The sequence below is a fragment of the Galleria mellonella genome, unplaced genomic scaffold (assembly GCF_026898425.1).
Source record: "Galleria mellonella isolate WM207_F2 unplaced genomic scaffold, CSIRO_AGI_GalMel_v1 utg962, whole genome shotgun sequence".
In the NCBI taxonomy this organism is placed as follows: domain Eukaryota; kingdom Metazoa; phylum Arthropoda; class Insecta; order Lepidoptera; family Pyralidae; genus Galleria; species Galleria mellonella.
In genome coordinates, this window is record NW_026442180.1 from 1376222 (window position 1) to 1393581 (window position 17360).

General features: G+C 37.3%; 1 protein-coding gene across 2 annotated transcripts; it reads right to left on the bottom strand.

Annotated features, from left to right (window-relative positions):
* Nucleotides 1–1178: 1178 nt before the first annotated feature.
* LOC113517942 (folylpolyglutamate synthase, mitochondrial-like) lies at nt 1179–17171 on the bottom strand. 2 transcript variants are annotated; one of them, XM_052902865.1, is made up of 10 exons: nt 16783–17171; nt 16390–16470; nt 15573–15680; nt 9805–9984; nt 8194–8330; nt 7602–7782; nt 6100–6386; nt 5045–5158; nt 3630–3858; nt 1179–2555 (listed from the first exon to the last, which is right to left on the bottom strand). In XM_052902865.1, exons 1-10 carry the CDS (start codon nt 16870–16872, stop codon nt 2355–2357), a joined length of 1608 nt encoding a protein of 535 aa, XP_052758825.1. In that variant the 5' UTR covers nt 16873–17171; the 3' UTR covers nt 1179–2354. The 2 variants fall into 2 exon arrangements, with proteins under 2 accessions (XP_052758825.1, XP_052758826.1); XM_052902866.1 differs by lacking the exons at nt 16390–16470; nt 16783–17171 and having other exon boundaries at nt 15578–15680.
* Between the last annotated feature and the right edge of the window lie 189 nt (nt 17172–17360).

The window sequence follows — 17360 nt, forward strand, 5'->3', positions numbered from 1 at the left end:
TTCTAGACAAGTGGCAAGCGAATTCGTCGATGGAATCGACATCGCTAGCGAGTCCATGATATAGAATGAGATAGCAACGCCGGATGACTCATTCCAACACACGGACTTGCTAGCGATGTCGATTCCATCGACGAATTCGCTTGCCACTTGTCTAGAGGCCCAGATATGTAGGTTCTTCATCGCGTTACGTCCTGATTGTTTATTTAAAATATGTGTTAACAACGCGAAAGTTTAAAGTTAACTACATCTAGATCTGATTAAATAAATAAAATAACCATTTCATATATAAACAATGTCTCTAACGGTAATGTGAAAATTGTCTACGCTTTAGTGTAGTAACTTATGCATTTTTTTTATGGGGGTTAATGGAAACTAGTGAGGGATGAAAGCAGGCACTTCCTAATTCACTAGGCACTAGGAATTAACCATGATGGGGAGATCGACCTGACGTCCGAATAAAAAATAAAATAAAATAACCTATATTGCTAACAATAGCAATTCCTATTATAAACGACAACCATGATACCCCCCCCCCCCCCCTGTTAATAGGAGGGATAAAACATTTGACACTATACATAAGATTTTATAAGACATGGGAACCGTAATATTTTACATTGACGTAAAGGAAACCCTCGAACAGGTTAAATTATCCACAGTTGGGGGGGGGGGGGTTTGTTAGTAATGGGGTCTAACACTTTTAGCACTTTCCATCAGATGGGCCGTCAGCTTGCCATTCTAAGTTGTATAAAAAAAAAGCCCCATTGCTAATAATATACCCCATCAGGTCGACCTCCACACGGTTCCCCCTGGAAACCATCGTGGTTAATTATTGTTGAATTCGCCACGATGGGCCGAATAACGTACATAAAGTACGTTAATGGGTTAATGGGTACACGATGGGTTAACTGACCTGGTTTCATCCTGACCTATCATCCCTATCTGGTGCCTGCCAGTGTATACCGATAGCATAAGCGAGGTTACTATTTCATTTCCACCGATAAAAAAAAAATAGTTTAGAGACTCTATGATGCAACTTGAAAAGTTGTTAATTTAACAAAATATTTGATATATATATATATATATATATATATATATATATATATATATATATATATATATATATATATATATATATATATATATATATATATATATATATATATATATATATATATATATATATATCACATAGGAACTATATTATTTTACATCAACTTTAAGACTACTTATTTAGTTACTGGCATTTTTTTTAAAGTGCCAACAATCACTATTGGCCTAGTTGTGAAGTTAGGATCAGGGTATGTTATAAAGAACCAAGAACCCGCAACCCAGAGCGCCTAGACTTGAACAAATTAAGAAAAGTTCTTTTTCTAAATTGGTCTGACTGGAAATCGAACCCGGTGTTTAATTAACGTAAAACGTTTTTTTCTCTAAAGAGAATTTTTTTTTTATAAAACAAGGGTCATACGAGCACGCGGCTCACCTGATAGTAAGTAACTACCGCCGCCCATGATCACCCACAACACCAAAGGCAACGCAGGTGTGCTGCCGGCATTTTAAAAAGGAATATACTCTTTTCTTGAAGGTTACGTTGTCGTATCGGTTCGGAAATACTGCTGCTGGAAGTTGATTCCAAAGAATGGCTGTGCGTGGAAGAAAGTACCTTGAAAAACGCACGGTTGGAGGATCGCCACTCGTCCAGATGGTTGGGATGAAACTTTAGTTTGCGGTGGGTTGTACGGTGATGAAATTCAGCAGCAGGTATGAATCCGAACAATTCCTCAGAACACTCCCCATGATAAATTCGGTAGAAGATGCACAGAGTTGCAACATCTCTGCGCAGTTTCAGTGGGTCGAGTCGGACAGTAAGGCGTTGACTATCAATAATTCGAACCGCCCGACTTTGAATGCGGTCTAACGGAAGGAGTTGGTACTGTGGGCTTGGTAGGTAATGTCTCGATACTTATTAATATTCACATAACAATTTCTATATGTTCTTGTTAAGTAACCATATTATAATAGATGTATGTCCAATTCATTCCACTAATAATATCTTAGGACAATCGAAAGGCTACGGTGTTAATGTTTGCACAATACAATTGCCACTGGATTATACTCAAGTAATCTTTTAATACTGTCATTTTTAAAAAAAGAATATAAATTGGAATATTTTAACTTTTTTTTCCGATGATTCAATGTCATAAAAATATATAAAAAAAAAAACTATCTATATAAAAAAAAAATACAAAAAAAAAATAACACCTCTTAGTAGCAAATTCAATATTTAAATATAATTACTTTATCTTAATTTGAACTTAAAACGAATCCAACAAAAGTGTAGTAAAAAGCCTTAACTAAATCCCACCAATAGACAATTTTACATCGGACCTACTAATTATAGGAGTCGACATAGTACTCAAACTGGGATCTAATATGGACAGCGCAGCACCTACCAAATGCAGAGAGCCTGTAATCAGTACAGACGATTTGAACAATCCGTCGTTATCCTTCTTGATACTCGCCAACGCGTCAGCGACGCATTCGAAGACGGTTACCTGCGGAATTATAGAAAACAATTTTATTTATCATATTAAAAAAAAAAAACATGTAAACAATAAAAAAAAAATCCTTAAATTTTATTTATATATCACCTCATATAGGCACTAGTTTTGTTTTGCGGCTTTGTTCTCGTAAATTTGGTGTTAAAGAGTATGCTATTTGTTAAAGCTATATATATAAACATACTAGCTGACTCGGCAAAAGTTGTTTTACCATATACATTATTTCGAGAACTATACATGAAAATTTATCCTACTACAATTATTATATTCGATTGCTATCTTGTAACCCTATTGCGGCATATAAAAATCGCGATTAAAAAACAGGGATTGATCGTAGAAGTGTGAAAATTTGAATTTGTATGTATTTTTCAATGCTAAGTCATAATAAAATAAAAATAAAAAAATTGTCAAAAAAATTAATTAATTAAAATATTTAAAGGTGGGTCACCCTTATCATTGAGGGGTATGAAAAATAGATGTTGGCCGATTCTCAAACCTACCCGATATGCACACGAAATTTCATGAAAATCGGTAAAGCCGTTTCGGAGGAGTTTGGTAACAAACACTGTGACACGAGAATTTTATATATTAGAGATAGATAGAAATAGTTTAGATTAATTTAAGACAAATATGAATATTCGTTGGCCCGAAAGCTCCATCTAAGACTATAGCATCACTTTGTTAGTAAGATTATGCTGGTTCCTTCAACAGTAAAAAAAGTCTATTTGTATTCATTCTTTATAACTTTTAGGCGATTAAATAACAAACATCCAAATAATATTATACATTGTAGAATTTTCATCGATAAATTATTACAGTAGTTATTGTTTTTGAAAAAAAAAAAGAAATAGTAATAATTTATTAGAAATGAATACAAACTGCTCCAGTTACCTATTTAAAAAGTTCGGTTAATACCTACTTAAAAAAGTTTAATTAATGTCATGAATTGAAATACTTGTTGTAAAAATACCATAAATGGTCCTTCGAGCCGGATTTTAACGACCTTTAAGGTATTATTGGAGAGAAACCACTTCTGATTTTGTTAAATCACACCATTAGTTAACTCACCTGTGAGCTGCTGTTGTACTGTTTCCAAATCTTGGCGTTCGCGTGACACCTCGCCAGCTGTTCGCTCTGAGTGGCCAACGAGTAATTGTCATCGTTCTTACTTGTCACCTTGTAAGCTGTTGGTATGACGAAGTAAACTCGCTTGAAGTTGATCCCTCTCAACGGTCGTAGTAACATATCGGAGTTTCGATCACCCGTCGAGCTAAATATTAGCACTTTATCGTCGTAACTAAAAAAAAAAAATTAAACATATTGAAACAAAAAATTCGTTAAAATCATTAAATTAATTTGGATTTTAATTAGAATTTAATCAGATTTATTATATATATCTATATAGATAGAGAATTATTTAATTATTGAAATCTTTATGAAAATTTAAGGATCGACGCCCTCCTCGCTTCTAATTGCTGTGCCCGACACGGTCTACAATGGACTTTATCAATTACTAACATCTTTTATAATAATACATATTGTAGAATGCAATAAATAAATTTAATTGAATTGAAATTAAAGGGTTTTTTATACGGGAGAGTAATTTAGTAATGTAAGTCGCCTGATTAATAATAAATAAATATTAATTAATATTTATATTAATAATTATTCAAAAATTGTTGTTGGTGTTATTATTAATTAAATTTTTTTGTACCATCGTAGTACCTACTATGTAAGTTTGTTCGAAATCAAAGTACAAACGAAGATTAAAAAATGAAAAAAGTTTTATCAAAAGTGTACCTTCGCCTTGGGGTGTTTTGCTAGTAGTTGCCAAGCTTGGCCGGCGGTTTGGCAACCGCAGTTAGACTTTAGAGATAGTTTAAGAGGGACGCTGCTGCATATACCTTGCCCTTCCTTAGTCGCCTCTTACGACACCCACGGAAAAGGAAGGGTGGCCTATTCTATGCCGGGACCATAGGGCATAAAATATAGATATTGCTGTATACTACCCCTACTTTGTATTAATTATACCTCTGATAAACCAACCGCCATTTTTTGTGTTGAAATATTATTATTTACACGACTTGTGTGTGTGTGCGTGCGTGCGTGCGCTCGTGTCTCTCTCTGTGTGTGTTTGTGTGCGCGTGTGCGTGTGTGTGAATGTATGCGAGCGCGCGTGTGCGTGTGTGTGTTTGCACGTATGCGTGTGTGTGTGCGCGTACGCGTGTGTGTGCGCGTGCGCGCGTGTGTGTGTGTGTGTGTGAGGATGGCCTCATCCTGAGCATACATAGAGTTGACACGGTGCATGAATACGTATAATCGAAAAGAGAATGTTTCACTTTCAAAGGTTGGCCGTACTGTGCCAACTCACTAAGCGCTTTTTCATGCTACATTTGGAGGATCCGTGGTTACAGGAATAAGGAAACATCACGGGACAGGCCATTCCAAATTTTTACAGTACGGTCATTAAATCATAATTTTACCTAACACACTCTTGGAACCAAGCTGAACAGATTTCCATGGATTCTTTGGTGTGCGCTCCGTCTAAGTGGAACATAGCATAATGCGCTTCTACCGTTTGGTATCGACCCGCCCACCTGTTGATGTAAAATATGTTTATTTATACTTTATTGTACACAGTAATAATACATAAAAAAATATGACAGTGGAAAGCAAATGTATATAGACGAGTTTAACTCTATTAGAGTTCTCTTCTCTACCAGAGGGAGACATTGTACAAAAGTCGATTGCTTGGGTACCTCTGTCCCATTCGTGTTTCAACCGTGAAGCAGTTGTGTTTGCATGGCTGTGTTTCGGTTTGAAGGGTGGTATATGGCGTGAATTTACTGGGTACAGAGGAATAACACCTGAGTCCTCAGGAATGGCAACGCATGGGGGGTATCATAGGCGAAACAGTATACTCTGTTATGTTTATGATACTGCTCATGTCTATAGGCGACGGTTACCACTTTCCATCAGGTGGGCCGTCAGCTTGTTTACTATTCTAAGTTGTATAAAAAAAAACTCAAAGTGGAAAGGAGCATCAGTGTATATAATTTACAATGAACTCTATCCGTCCATTTGTTTGTTAGCGTAACATTTTAAATACAACAAAGTTCTTTATAAACAAACTTCATTACGTGGTGTGATGTTTCATAGGACACAAAACAAAGGATTTTTTGTCTATGGTAGTAGGCTTTTTTTTTAAACCGAATAAATAAGATAAAAAGGACAAAAACTAAATAGTTAATATCTCATGATGTTAACCCATCTTTGCATAACTTTTTTTTTATTGGTGAAATAAATCAAGGTGATATAATTAATGTTCACAATTAAAGGAAAATTGGTTAAAAAAATAATTTTGACAGCTATGTTTTTTTTTCTGCAATGGACAGATTAAAAAGACACGATCAACTAAAAGTGAATTTTTTGTTTTATATATTTTTTGGCCATTCAATGTTATGATGGAAATTTCCACCATTATGCAAAGAAGGGTTAACCACTATTATAGAAGTAGCTAGCTACAATTACCACCCACCTGCAATCCTGAAGTCCTGCTGCTGCGGCAAATGGCACATTCAGTACCAACCCATTACTGGCAACACCTTTATTTTGTTCTATTAACAACGTTTTATTACTATTAGGTTTTATTTTCTTTTTATTTAAATATGAATTGATCTGTCGTTTGTGTCGCATCCACGCATTGGCCAATTGTATGGCGAGCGATGCGTTGGCCTGGTATGCTGGGATATTCACTTGGAGATGGTCTTTGAAACCGTTCGGAAATTTGTACGCATCGTAATCGGGCGCCACGTATAGTGGACACTGGAATAAAATTTTAAAATATATAAGATGTTACGGAATATATTATTATTGTAATCCAAAACCCGGCAACGAGCACTACCCCGTAGACAATATTTTAAACAGAATGTTTTTTCCTAAATAACACAGTGGAAATGACCGTCTTCCTACTATTATCCTAATTATTATTCGGGGTCGTAGTAATATGTTTTGGAGTGGAAATAGGAAAATCAATTTACGATCAATTAAACATAAATACATCTAACTTATGTTAATAATGAAAGATTTAATCTTTTATTTATAAACAGAGAAATGGAAATAATAGTTTTAAAATTTATTCCACCTATAAAAAGCTACATTATCAGCCAGTAACATGATTTATAGATTTTTTAAACAATCTACCTATCTACCCGTGCGAATTGGGGGTTTCTAGCTAGTATTTATATACTGATATATATATATATATATATATATATATATATATATATATATATATATATATATATATATATATATATATATATATATATATATATATATATATATATAAGTATTTAAGGTAGACTGTTCTTAACAATAAGATTGAGCTGAACAAAAAAAGGCTCCAACTGTGGCAACACCAGTTAGTTATTTAAAAACTAAATCACTTAATTAATTTAGATAAAATTGCTATAGGACCAATCTATAAGTACCTATATCCTTTCAGATAAAAAAATCTAAATAGGTATATAACTGACGGAGTTTATTTATTTATTTATTTACACTTTATTGCACTATTTATAAAATAGTAAACACATTTAACTGTAATAAGAAATGATACAAAAGGCGGCCTTATCGGCAATCTCTTCCAGATAACCTTTGGGTAGAGAACATGGAGAAAAGAAAGAAAAACAGAGTTTTATGGTAACAAACTCAAAATACAACCGAATTGAGAACCTACTTCTTTTTGAAGTTGGTTGAAAAAGGAGTATTCAAGTATCTCTATCAACAGCCTAGTATATGACCGATATGACATCGTAACCTTCAAGAAAAGAGCATATCCCTTTTTATAATGCCGGCAGCACACCTGCAATGCCGCTGGTGTTGTGGTTGATCATGGGCGGCGGTAGTCACTTACCATCAGGTGAGCCGCATGCTCGTTTGCCCGCTGTGTTGTAAAAAAAAAATAGTATGCACAGTACAAGTTCTGTTTAATTTGTGATCAGATGGACATATGGCCAGTGGTATTTGTCAACCAACCTTAGTATCACTGGCGACCTGCCGCAGCACGTCCATGGCTTCCGGCGGCTGGCTGACCGTGTACGCGACACAGCCAGGCTTCATGATGCCGGCCTTTGCCGCCGCTATCTGCGGCAACGTGTCCCCGAGCAGGGCCGTGTGGTCAATGCCTAGCGCCGTTATACCAACCACTGGCACCTTTCTATATTTAAAAAAATTAAATAAAAAATGTTTATTGCCAACAATGATCATATCAGTTGTTAATTATCCATTGCTGAACCGCGCGCAATTCATTTTTACGCACGAAGCTGAAATAACATGATAGTGAGATTTTAAACCAGCCAATAAGTAATCATTTTAGCGGTTAGGTGGTGCAGTAGTCTCGTGCGTGCCGGCAAGATGACTTGGCTCCAAAACACGAAAATATATTTAATCTGAAAGAAAAAAAAAATCTTGGGTCTGAAATGGCTATGGGGAAGGCCTATGTTCAGCAGTGGACTGTTAACAGTTGATATGATGATATATTTAATTTACATCATCACATTTGACTATAACATCAGTTTTATAAATAAAGCTTTGCATGGAATCACTGGTTAACAGTATTACACCTGACCTAAGTATATTTGTGTAGTCCACAATGCCTCCGATGCCTACTTCTATTATGGCCACATCAACTTTCTCCCAGAGGAACGTGTTGACGGCCATTACGGTTAAGAAAGCGAAATAACCGGGCATGTCTCCTTCGTAAGCCTGTAAATACAAGAAGGGTTGTATTTAATTTATAAAAAGCTATGTTTTTCATTTCATTCTTTTAAACGATTGCAAAAATTCTTACCATTTAAGACAAGGCTTACTTTGGCACAAGCTCTACTGTTATCTCTTCTTGATTATGCCGACATATCCTACCTTGATGCAACTGAAGAGCTTTTAAACAAATTAGAGAGATTACAGAATTTGTGTATACGTTTCATATATGGTCTGCGTAAATATGACCATGTCTCCGCTTATAGAACAAAATTGAATTGGCTGCCAATTCGAAGGCGTCGAGACTTTCATATAATGTCGTTTTTATATTCCGTTCTATATAACCCTACTTTTCCCTCCTATCTTCGTGAACGTTTTGATTTTCTAGTTCCCCATGACGTGTCCTCCCGTTCGACGAAATCTCTTATCCTCAAACTCCCTTCACACTCATCTACGCGCTATAGTGGATCTTTTACCGTCCATGCTGCTAGATTGTGGAATTCTCTTCCCATATCTATCCGTGAGAGTCAATCCCTAAATATTTTTAAGAGTAGACTTAAAGAGCATCTTCTATCTCTATGAACATATATTTATTTATCTATATGTGTAGGTATATTGTATGTATATGTGTATGTATATGTAGGTTTATGCATAGATGTAGGTATATATTTATGTATATGTATGTGTGTATTTGTACTATATAATATAATCTAATTAATTTAATTTTGGCTATTTAAAAATTGTACACTGCTGTATCCGCTGACATTGATGCTCCTTACCACTTTGGGTTTGCTGGAAGAAAACTCTATCAGAGTTAAGCTCGCCTTTGTACTTTTGTTTACCTCTGTCATATTTTTATAACTAATGTGTACAATAAAGTATTAAATAAAAAATAAAATAATCACACGGAACACGATATGATACCACCGTGAACACTTACAACAACACAAGATATCTGGACATTGAACTTTTATAATGGTCCTAAACTAATTATGTCAATATAGATAGATAGATACTCTTTATTGTTTCCTCCATAAGATTACAATAGTAAACTTATTATATATACAAACAATTACAATAAAATATTTACACTAAGAAAACAATGGGCGGACTTATCGCTAAGAGTGATCTCTTCCAGGCAACCTTTGGATGGAGAAGAGTAATATTTAATTATTATTTTTTATACAACTTAGAATAGCAAACAAGCTGATGGTCCACCTGATGGAAAGTAATAACCGTCGCCTATAGACATGAGCAGTACTATGGACACTCAGATGTTATTCCTCTGTACCCTGTAATTTCACGTAGTATCCCACCCTTCAAACCGAAACACAGCCATGCAAACACAACTACTTCACGGTTGAAACACGAATGGGACAGAGGTACCAAAGCAATCGACTTTGTACAAAGTCTCCCTCTGGAAATTTTTTTTTTTTTGTAAAACAAAACATTATTTAGACAAAATCGTGTACACCGGTACCTTCGTGGCATCCAACATATCATAAACCCTGTGAAAGTGTTCAGCAAACTTCTCCTCGCTGACGACCCGGCCGTCGAGTCGCACCCTCTCGCGGACCGCGACCAGGTGCGGCGATGAGTAGAAACCTGTACGGAACCCATGGTGGCGCAGAATAGATTCACACATCGCGCACGTCGAACCCTGGAAAATTACATGAATTATATACATACAGAAACAAATTAAAAGAGATTTTTTTTTTTATACAGCTTAGAATGGCAAACAAGCTGACGGCCACCTGATGGAAAGTGGTAACCGTCGCCTATAGACATGAACAGTACCATGGACATAACAGAGTATACTGTTTCGCACATGATACCCTCCCATGCATTGCCATTCCTGAGGACTCGGGTGTTATGCCTCTGTACCCTGTAAATTCACGCCATATCCCACCCTTCAAACCGAAACACAGCCATGCAAACACTGCTGCAAAGGGAGATGTTCTAAACTGCAGAAAATTAAAAAAAATATTCGAGACCCTAGAAAACTCTGATATGGTAATGTGTCTAATGACATGTTCCAGGAACATGTCAGAATGTATGGAGGAACTTCCTAATTATGTATTGCATATTAAAACATAGCAGTTAACATAAAAGGTTTGTAATTAGTTAAGATAGAAGTATTCATCATGTAACTCTGAAGCACACCAGTTTACAACCATCAACAAGTGTGTCTTACTCTCCGCCAACCTCCCTCATCCCAATTATATTAGATTATTGAACAGTATTTTTTTTTTTTTTTTTTTACAACACAGGGGGCAAACGAGCATGCGGCTCACCTGATGGTAAGTGACTACCGCCGCCCATGATCACCCACAACACCAAAGGCATTGCAGGTGTGCTGCCGGCCTTTTAAAAAGGAATATACTCTTTTCTTGAAGGTTATGTTGTCGTATCGGTTCGGAAATACTGCTGCTGGAAGTTGATTCCAAAGAATGGTTGTGCGTGGAAGAAAGTGCCTTGAAAAACGCACGGTGGAAGACCGCCACTCGTCCAGATGATTGGGATGAAACTTTAGTTTGTGGCGGGTTGTACGGTGGTGAAAATCAGCAGCAGGTATCAATCCGAACAATTCCTCAGAACACTCCCCATGATAAATTCGGCAGAAGATGCACAGAGACGCAACATCTCTGCGCAGTTTCAATAGGTCAAGTCGGACAGTAAGGCGTTGACTATCGATAATTCGAGCCGCCCGACTTTGAATGCGGTCTAACGGAAGGAGTTGGTACTGTGGCGCTCCTGCCCACAGGTGAGAACAGTATTCCATATGCGGCCTGACTTGGGCTTTATATAATTTCAGGCGGTGTTCTGGCATGAAATATCGTCTCACCCTATTGAGCACTCCTAACTTTTTGGAAGCTATCTTAGCCTTCTCCTCCAGATGACCGCAAAACTGGACGTCGCAAGATATATCAACGCCCAGAATTCCTAGACTTGACTTTTTATCAAGGGAAGTGCCCTGAAAGTGAGGAGATACGACAAACGGCGTCTTTTTTGCGGTAAACGCGCAGACTTGTGTCTTTTTGGGGTTAAATTGGACAAGATTTTGTTCACCCCAGATCGAAACTTGATGGAGTGAAGTTTCGATTTCAGACACAAGTCTATTCCGGCACTCATCGGTATGTGCCCGCGAGATCTTTGCATGACCGGTATATAATGTATCTCCTGTACTGTCGTCCGCATAGCAATGAATATTACTTATCTGTAACATATCATTGATATGCAGAAGAAACAGAGTCGGAGATAGTACACAGCCTTGCGGGACACCAGCATTCAAAGGTTTTAAATCAGAGCATGCACCGTCGACTACGACCTTAATGCTACGTTCCTTGAGAAAACTGGCGACCCAAATGCACAGTCTCGCAGGCAACCCAAATGAAGGTAGCTTTGAAAGCAGCGCTCTATGCCACACCCGATCAAAGGCCTTCGCAATATCCAGACTAACTGCTAAGGCCTCTCCCTTACTCTCGATTGCCACTGCCCATCGGTGTGTTAAGTAAGCTAAAAGATCACCGGCCGAACGTCCCTGTCGAAAGCCATACTGGCGATCACAGATCAGCCGGTGCTCTTCTAGGTACCGGAGCAGTTGACGGTTAATGATGGATTCCATAACCTTCGAGAATAAGGAAGTGATAGCTATGGGCCTATAGTTAGCTGGATCTGAGCGATCTCCCTTTTTAGGGATCGGATGCACCAGAGCAGTCTTCCAAAACTTTGGGACTATGCCCGATGAGTAGCTAAGCCGAAAAAGACGCGTAAGAACCGGAGCCAACTCTGGTGCGCACGTCCTAAGCACAATTGGAGGAATACCATCAGGCCCACTCGACTTATGGATTTCGAGAGAGAAAAGTGCTCTACGCACTGAGCTATGCGTGAATTTAATGTCAGGCATAGAGCTCCTACAACACGTGATGGTCGGTGGTGGTTTCTCCCCGTCATCCAATGTCGAGTTTGACGCAAAGATGGATCCAAGAAGATCGGCCTTTTCTTTAGCGTTCTGGGCCAACGAGTCATCCTCCCTGCGCAAAGGTGGAAAAGATGACTTACAGAAATTCCCTTGTGCAGCTTTGGCAAGAGACCAGAAAGCTCGAGTCCCAGAGGGCCAACTAGCCAGTCTCTTGCCAATTCTACTAATATGCTCTGACTTCGCTGTGGCTATAACTCTTTTGAAAGACCTAAAGGCAGAGTTATACTTCTTTTTAAGAGCACTGGTGTTAGGATCTCGCGACGCCACACCTTTAGCCCAGGTTAGGAAGCACTCCTGTTTCAGACGAGATGCTGTTCTACAGGAGGCTCCATACCAGGGCTGGGATTTCCCGCCGACGGGCACCACAGAGTTAGGAATAAATAATTCCATTCCCTGAAGCACCACATCAGCAATGGAATCGGCAATGGCGTCGGGATCATCCAGTGTGAAGCAAACCTGCCTCCATGGGTAAGATGCGAAAAAAATCCGCATCTCATCCCAATCTGCCGACCTGTAGTGCCAAATGCGACGTCTACCCGTAGAACGAGGTGGAGTCGGACTCGTAAGAGGCACTTCGCTCCGCACCAAACAGTGATCCGACGATCCAAGCGGGGCTTCGACGGAGATCACATAGTTGTCTGGGTGGGTGGTCAGCAGAAGGTCCAGCAGTGAAGGTGAATGGTCCAACACATCAGGGATTCGCGTAGGCGAGGAAACAAGCTGTGTCAGACCATAAGCCAAAGCAAAGTCATGAACAGATCTTCCCGCATAGTCGGTTGTACGCGAACCAAGCCATTCGGCATGGTGGGCATTAAAGTCGCCAACAATCACGACTTCAGCGGAAGGAATCTGCTCAAGCAGGGAATCTGTAGCCATTTGGACGTGCTCTATTAGTTGGTCGGTTTCAGTGTTACCGCTGTGGGACCTGTATAGGCACGCATAGATGCGGGGATGGTCATTGCAATCTACGCGCAGCCATAGAATGGACAGGTCCGTACCTTCAAGAGTCCCAAGGCGTCGACAGCAGATATCCCTTCTGACATACGCACATACACCGGCACGCGAAACAAAACAATGTTCAAGCTTATACCCCGGGTAGGTCAGGTATGATGTTTCGTTAGGAGGGGATATCTGTGTCTCCGTGAGGAAGAGCAATGCCGGCCGCGCCGTTTCTAGGTGGTGGTGGACAGCGTTCAGGTTTGAATGAATTCCCCTAATATTACAGAGGCTCACATTGAGCAAAGGGGATGCCGCAGAAGTCTTGCTCTGTTTGCCCTTGGTCCCATAGAGCGGAATTTTGCCCCCCCCCAGAATACGCAGGGCAGCCCGAGCGTGGTTGCTCGAGGGAGGATTCTCCAGCAACATGGCTGCTGGTACCTCCCTGGGGTACGTTATTTTTTTTAAATTCCACTGCCATGGTATTGAAAGATGGAGGGACGGAGTTGGGGGAGGATTTTAGGATAAGGAAGGGGATGGGTATAGGATGGGCCTCCGGACTCTCTCACTCACCATACGGAATGTGGTCGCACTAAAAGTGCGGCCACTTAGCGTCGGTATTCTGTGAGGGTGTGGTACTTCCCCGGTCGAGCCGGCCCATTCATGCTGCAATACCATATGGTATTACAGCGTGGCTCTACCACCTACAAAGTATTTGGGTTAAATACTTCATAATTTCATAGCAACCAATTTTTTACATTTACTTTCAATATTTTAATGATTTTTGTCTATATATTTTAGTCCTAACAGTTTTAAAAGAGCAACATGCAAGTTTCTTGCTCGTTCTTCTTGTGATGAGACAGCTTTCCGAACGAGCGGTAGATTCAAAAAAATGTAATGACTATTCAAAAGTGCTTCAATGTAAGTTTATTTGAATAAATGATTTTCTATTCTATTCTATTCTTTAAGCATAAAAGTAATATATTTTATGCATAATTAATATATTATATATTTTTGTAACATAAATTCGTCCACTTCAGAAAACTTCTGTTCTTGTTTTAGTGTTTGATTTTATAAACAACTTAATTCAAATCTATTAAATGCCAGACAACAATATCTATTTTCTTAGTACCAGTAGTAAAAAAGGTTATAATTGAAAAAAAAAAAATATACCTGAGAGGCATTTGGTTAAGACGGCAATAAACCAGGGCACGGTTATTTTGTGCTTTAGTCATCATCCTGATAAAATGCCCTCTCACAGGTGCATGAACATCCTCAGCTATCATTTTAAGGATAGTGTTGTTAATACACCGCCATCTAACGGTAATAATATTATCATAACTACATTTTAATAAAAATAGATAGAAAAATAATTATGGCACAAAGACAAAACTCCAAATTCCTAAAAAATTAAAATGTAATGTTATCAAATTGTCTTTGCATTTATGATAAGTTTACTAGTGTAATCTGTAGGAGAAAACAATAAAAAGTATCTATCCATTTAACTAAAAATCGAGAAAATAATTTAGAAGAAAAAAAAAAAATTAAATCCATGAAGGCCTTATGACTTTTTTATAACGTATAATCTCATTACATGTCACATTATGAAATAAATATAACTGATAATGATTTATCTTCATTCCAGTTATATTGTTTATATTAACAATTAATTATGTAAATAGTGCAAATAATAATGAGACATTACTTGAGTATTCATACACTACTATAATAAAGATAAAAACCTAAACAAAATTAAAGTTAAAATAATTCCAGTTTACCAACTAATCCTCCTTTTATTTTTATTTTGTACATTCAACACAATATATCTACTACAATATATAAAAATAGATTATAGATAGAATAAATAGAAATATCATTTACCAGAAGGAGCTCTGTTCCATTCATGTTTCAACCGTGAAGTAGTTGTGTTTGCATGGCTGTGTTTTGGTTTGAAGGGTGGGATATGACGTGAATTTACAGTGTACAGAGGAATAACACCTGAGTCCTCAGGAATGGCAAAGCATGGGGGGTATCATGGACGAAGCAGTATACTCTGTTATGTCCATGGTACTGCTCATGTCTATAGGCGACGGTAACCACTTTCCATCAGGTAGGCCGTCAGCTTGTTTGCCACTCTAAGTTGTATAAAAAAAAAAGATAGTATAAAAAAATATTCATATATTTTTTTATGTAAGACTTTCAATTTTAAATTACTTTATCTTGTAAACAAGAGATGGTTATGTAGAAAACAGTCATATAACCTGGGATGCCCATAATAGATAGCTGTTTTCTACAAAACATTCTCTGTAACATTATATCTAGGAACTTACCTTACCTTTAGTCCCTGCTACATGTATCACAGACAGTTCATCCAACTTTGACAGAGACACACCAGTCCTCCTGAGGTAGTTCTTCATATCTTCTAAATTTGTGCATCTCTAAAAAATAACAATAACAAAAAATAATTAATTAAACAATGAACAAGTATGGGCATAAGCCGGATTACAGAGACCCTCTCATATTTTGAAAATTTCATTTTCCAAATAAAACTGACCAGAATCAAATTAGGGACTTTATTTGCAACATGGCTGCTACTCCATCATGATTTTTTTTTTAATGGATGATAATGAAATAGTAACCCTGTCTACAATATCTGCATATACTGTTGAGGTACCAGTGAAGGATGATAGGTAAGGATGAAAGCAGGTCAATTAACCCATTGTAACTTAATAATCATGATGGTTTTCAGGGAGAACTGCATGCAGGTTGACTGAATAGGGTATATTACTAGTAATGGGACCCACCTGCCCCTTTACTAATAATCCCTTCTCCCCTATAAAGTGTAAAATAATTATTTAATATAAAAAAATAATCATCAGTATTTATTTATACACATCTTTATCTTATTGGAGTTATTTTTATTAATGATGTCAGAAATATTAGTAGCAGATTAGACCCACAAGCGCCAGTCCCAGGGTGTTACAATATAACTGGCAGCACAATTTAGAAGCTATAATAATTTTTTTGTAGCCAATTCTTTTTTACATTATTTTAAATACAAAAAAAAGTGCCAAAATTCAAGGCAAAAAATTTGGTCAATTCCACTTTATAAAAACTATGTTAACATTAAAAAAATATTATTCATACTTGTCCAGTTTTAATATTTCTTCTTATTTGTTCCAAAATTGCTCTATTTGACTGGAGAGAGTTCAGCTTTTGCACAGCGTCCTAGAAACAAAGTTATTTATAGTAATTTAAAAAATATAATATATAGATACTTGAAGATTCTTTATAATATTATTTCCTATACATTAGGGTTGGTTGTAGCAATCTACAATTAATCTGATTCAATGCCTGTATAATGTAATATAATCATAAACAAATTAATATTTAAAAGTGCAGATAGTTGGTTCATTGCTTAGGTTTATTTCAAATTATATATATATATAGAAACTATTTTAGAGATAATAATATACCTACTTTACATTATATACTTTAAGGAGAACTATTAAAAACTAAGAGATAAACATTAAAATTTACCTCATAACACTGTTTCTTGGAAAACATCCTGGTGGGAAACCTTTTAATCACTAATTGTCCTAAACTACGACGAAGACCGACGCTAAACATCGGCCAAGTCAAAGAAGCTACCGGTCAACGTTTTATATCTACGCTCGCAGCGCAATGCACTCATTAATAGACCAATACAACACAAAAAATGAAGCTGTCGTGAATGATTTACTTTGGAGCGAGGTCACATAAAAACAAACGAGCTTCTGTCGTATTGCGTGTCAATTTAGCGACATTTGACCTGCGTATCAGAAATCTGATGTCGTCATAAATTGAAACTAAATATAACCGGTTAAAATACAAGACTGATTTCCAGAAATCAAAACATCGACATAACCTTAAATAAACGAACACATGTGAATGACATTGACATATAGTTCGGCAGTACAATAATAGTGACAGTGACAGCACACATAACAATCGAATGACGTACTGACATGACGGAAATTCAGGAGCTAAGAAGAAGTTAAGAAAGAAGGAAGAAAAAGGTTATGGCCGATTCTAAAATGCCATTTGTTTATTAGTTATACGGGGTCTAAATTATAATA

Bases quoted from the DNA above. Each gene is read 5' to 3' on its own strand.
- LOC113517942 (XM_052902865.1), bottom strand. From the start codon at position 16,872: ATGTTTAGCGTCGGTCTTCGTCGTAGTTTAGGACAATTAGTGATTAAA. The intron at 9,985-15,572 runs GTAAGTTCCTAG...GTAATTTTCCAG, and splicing joins TAGCAGGGACTAAAGGTAAG to GGTTCGACGTGCGCGATGTG. The intron at 2,556-3,629 runs GTGAGTTAACTA...ATAATTCCGCAG, and splicing joins AGTACAACAGCAGCTCACAG to GTAACCGTCTTCGAATGCGT.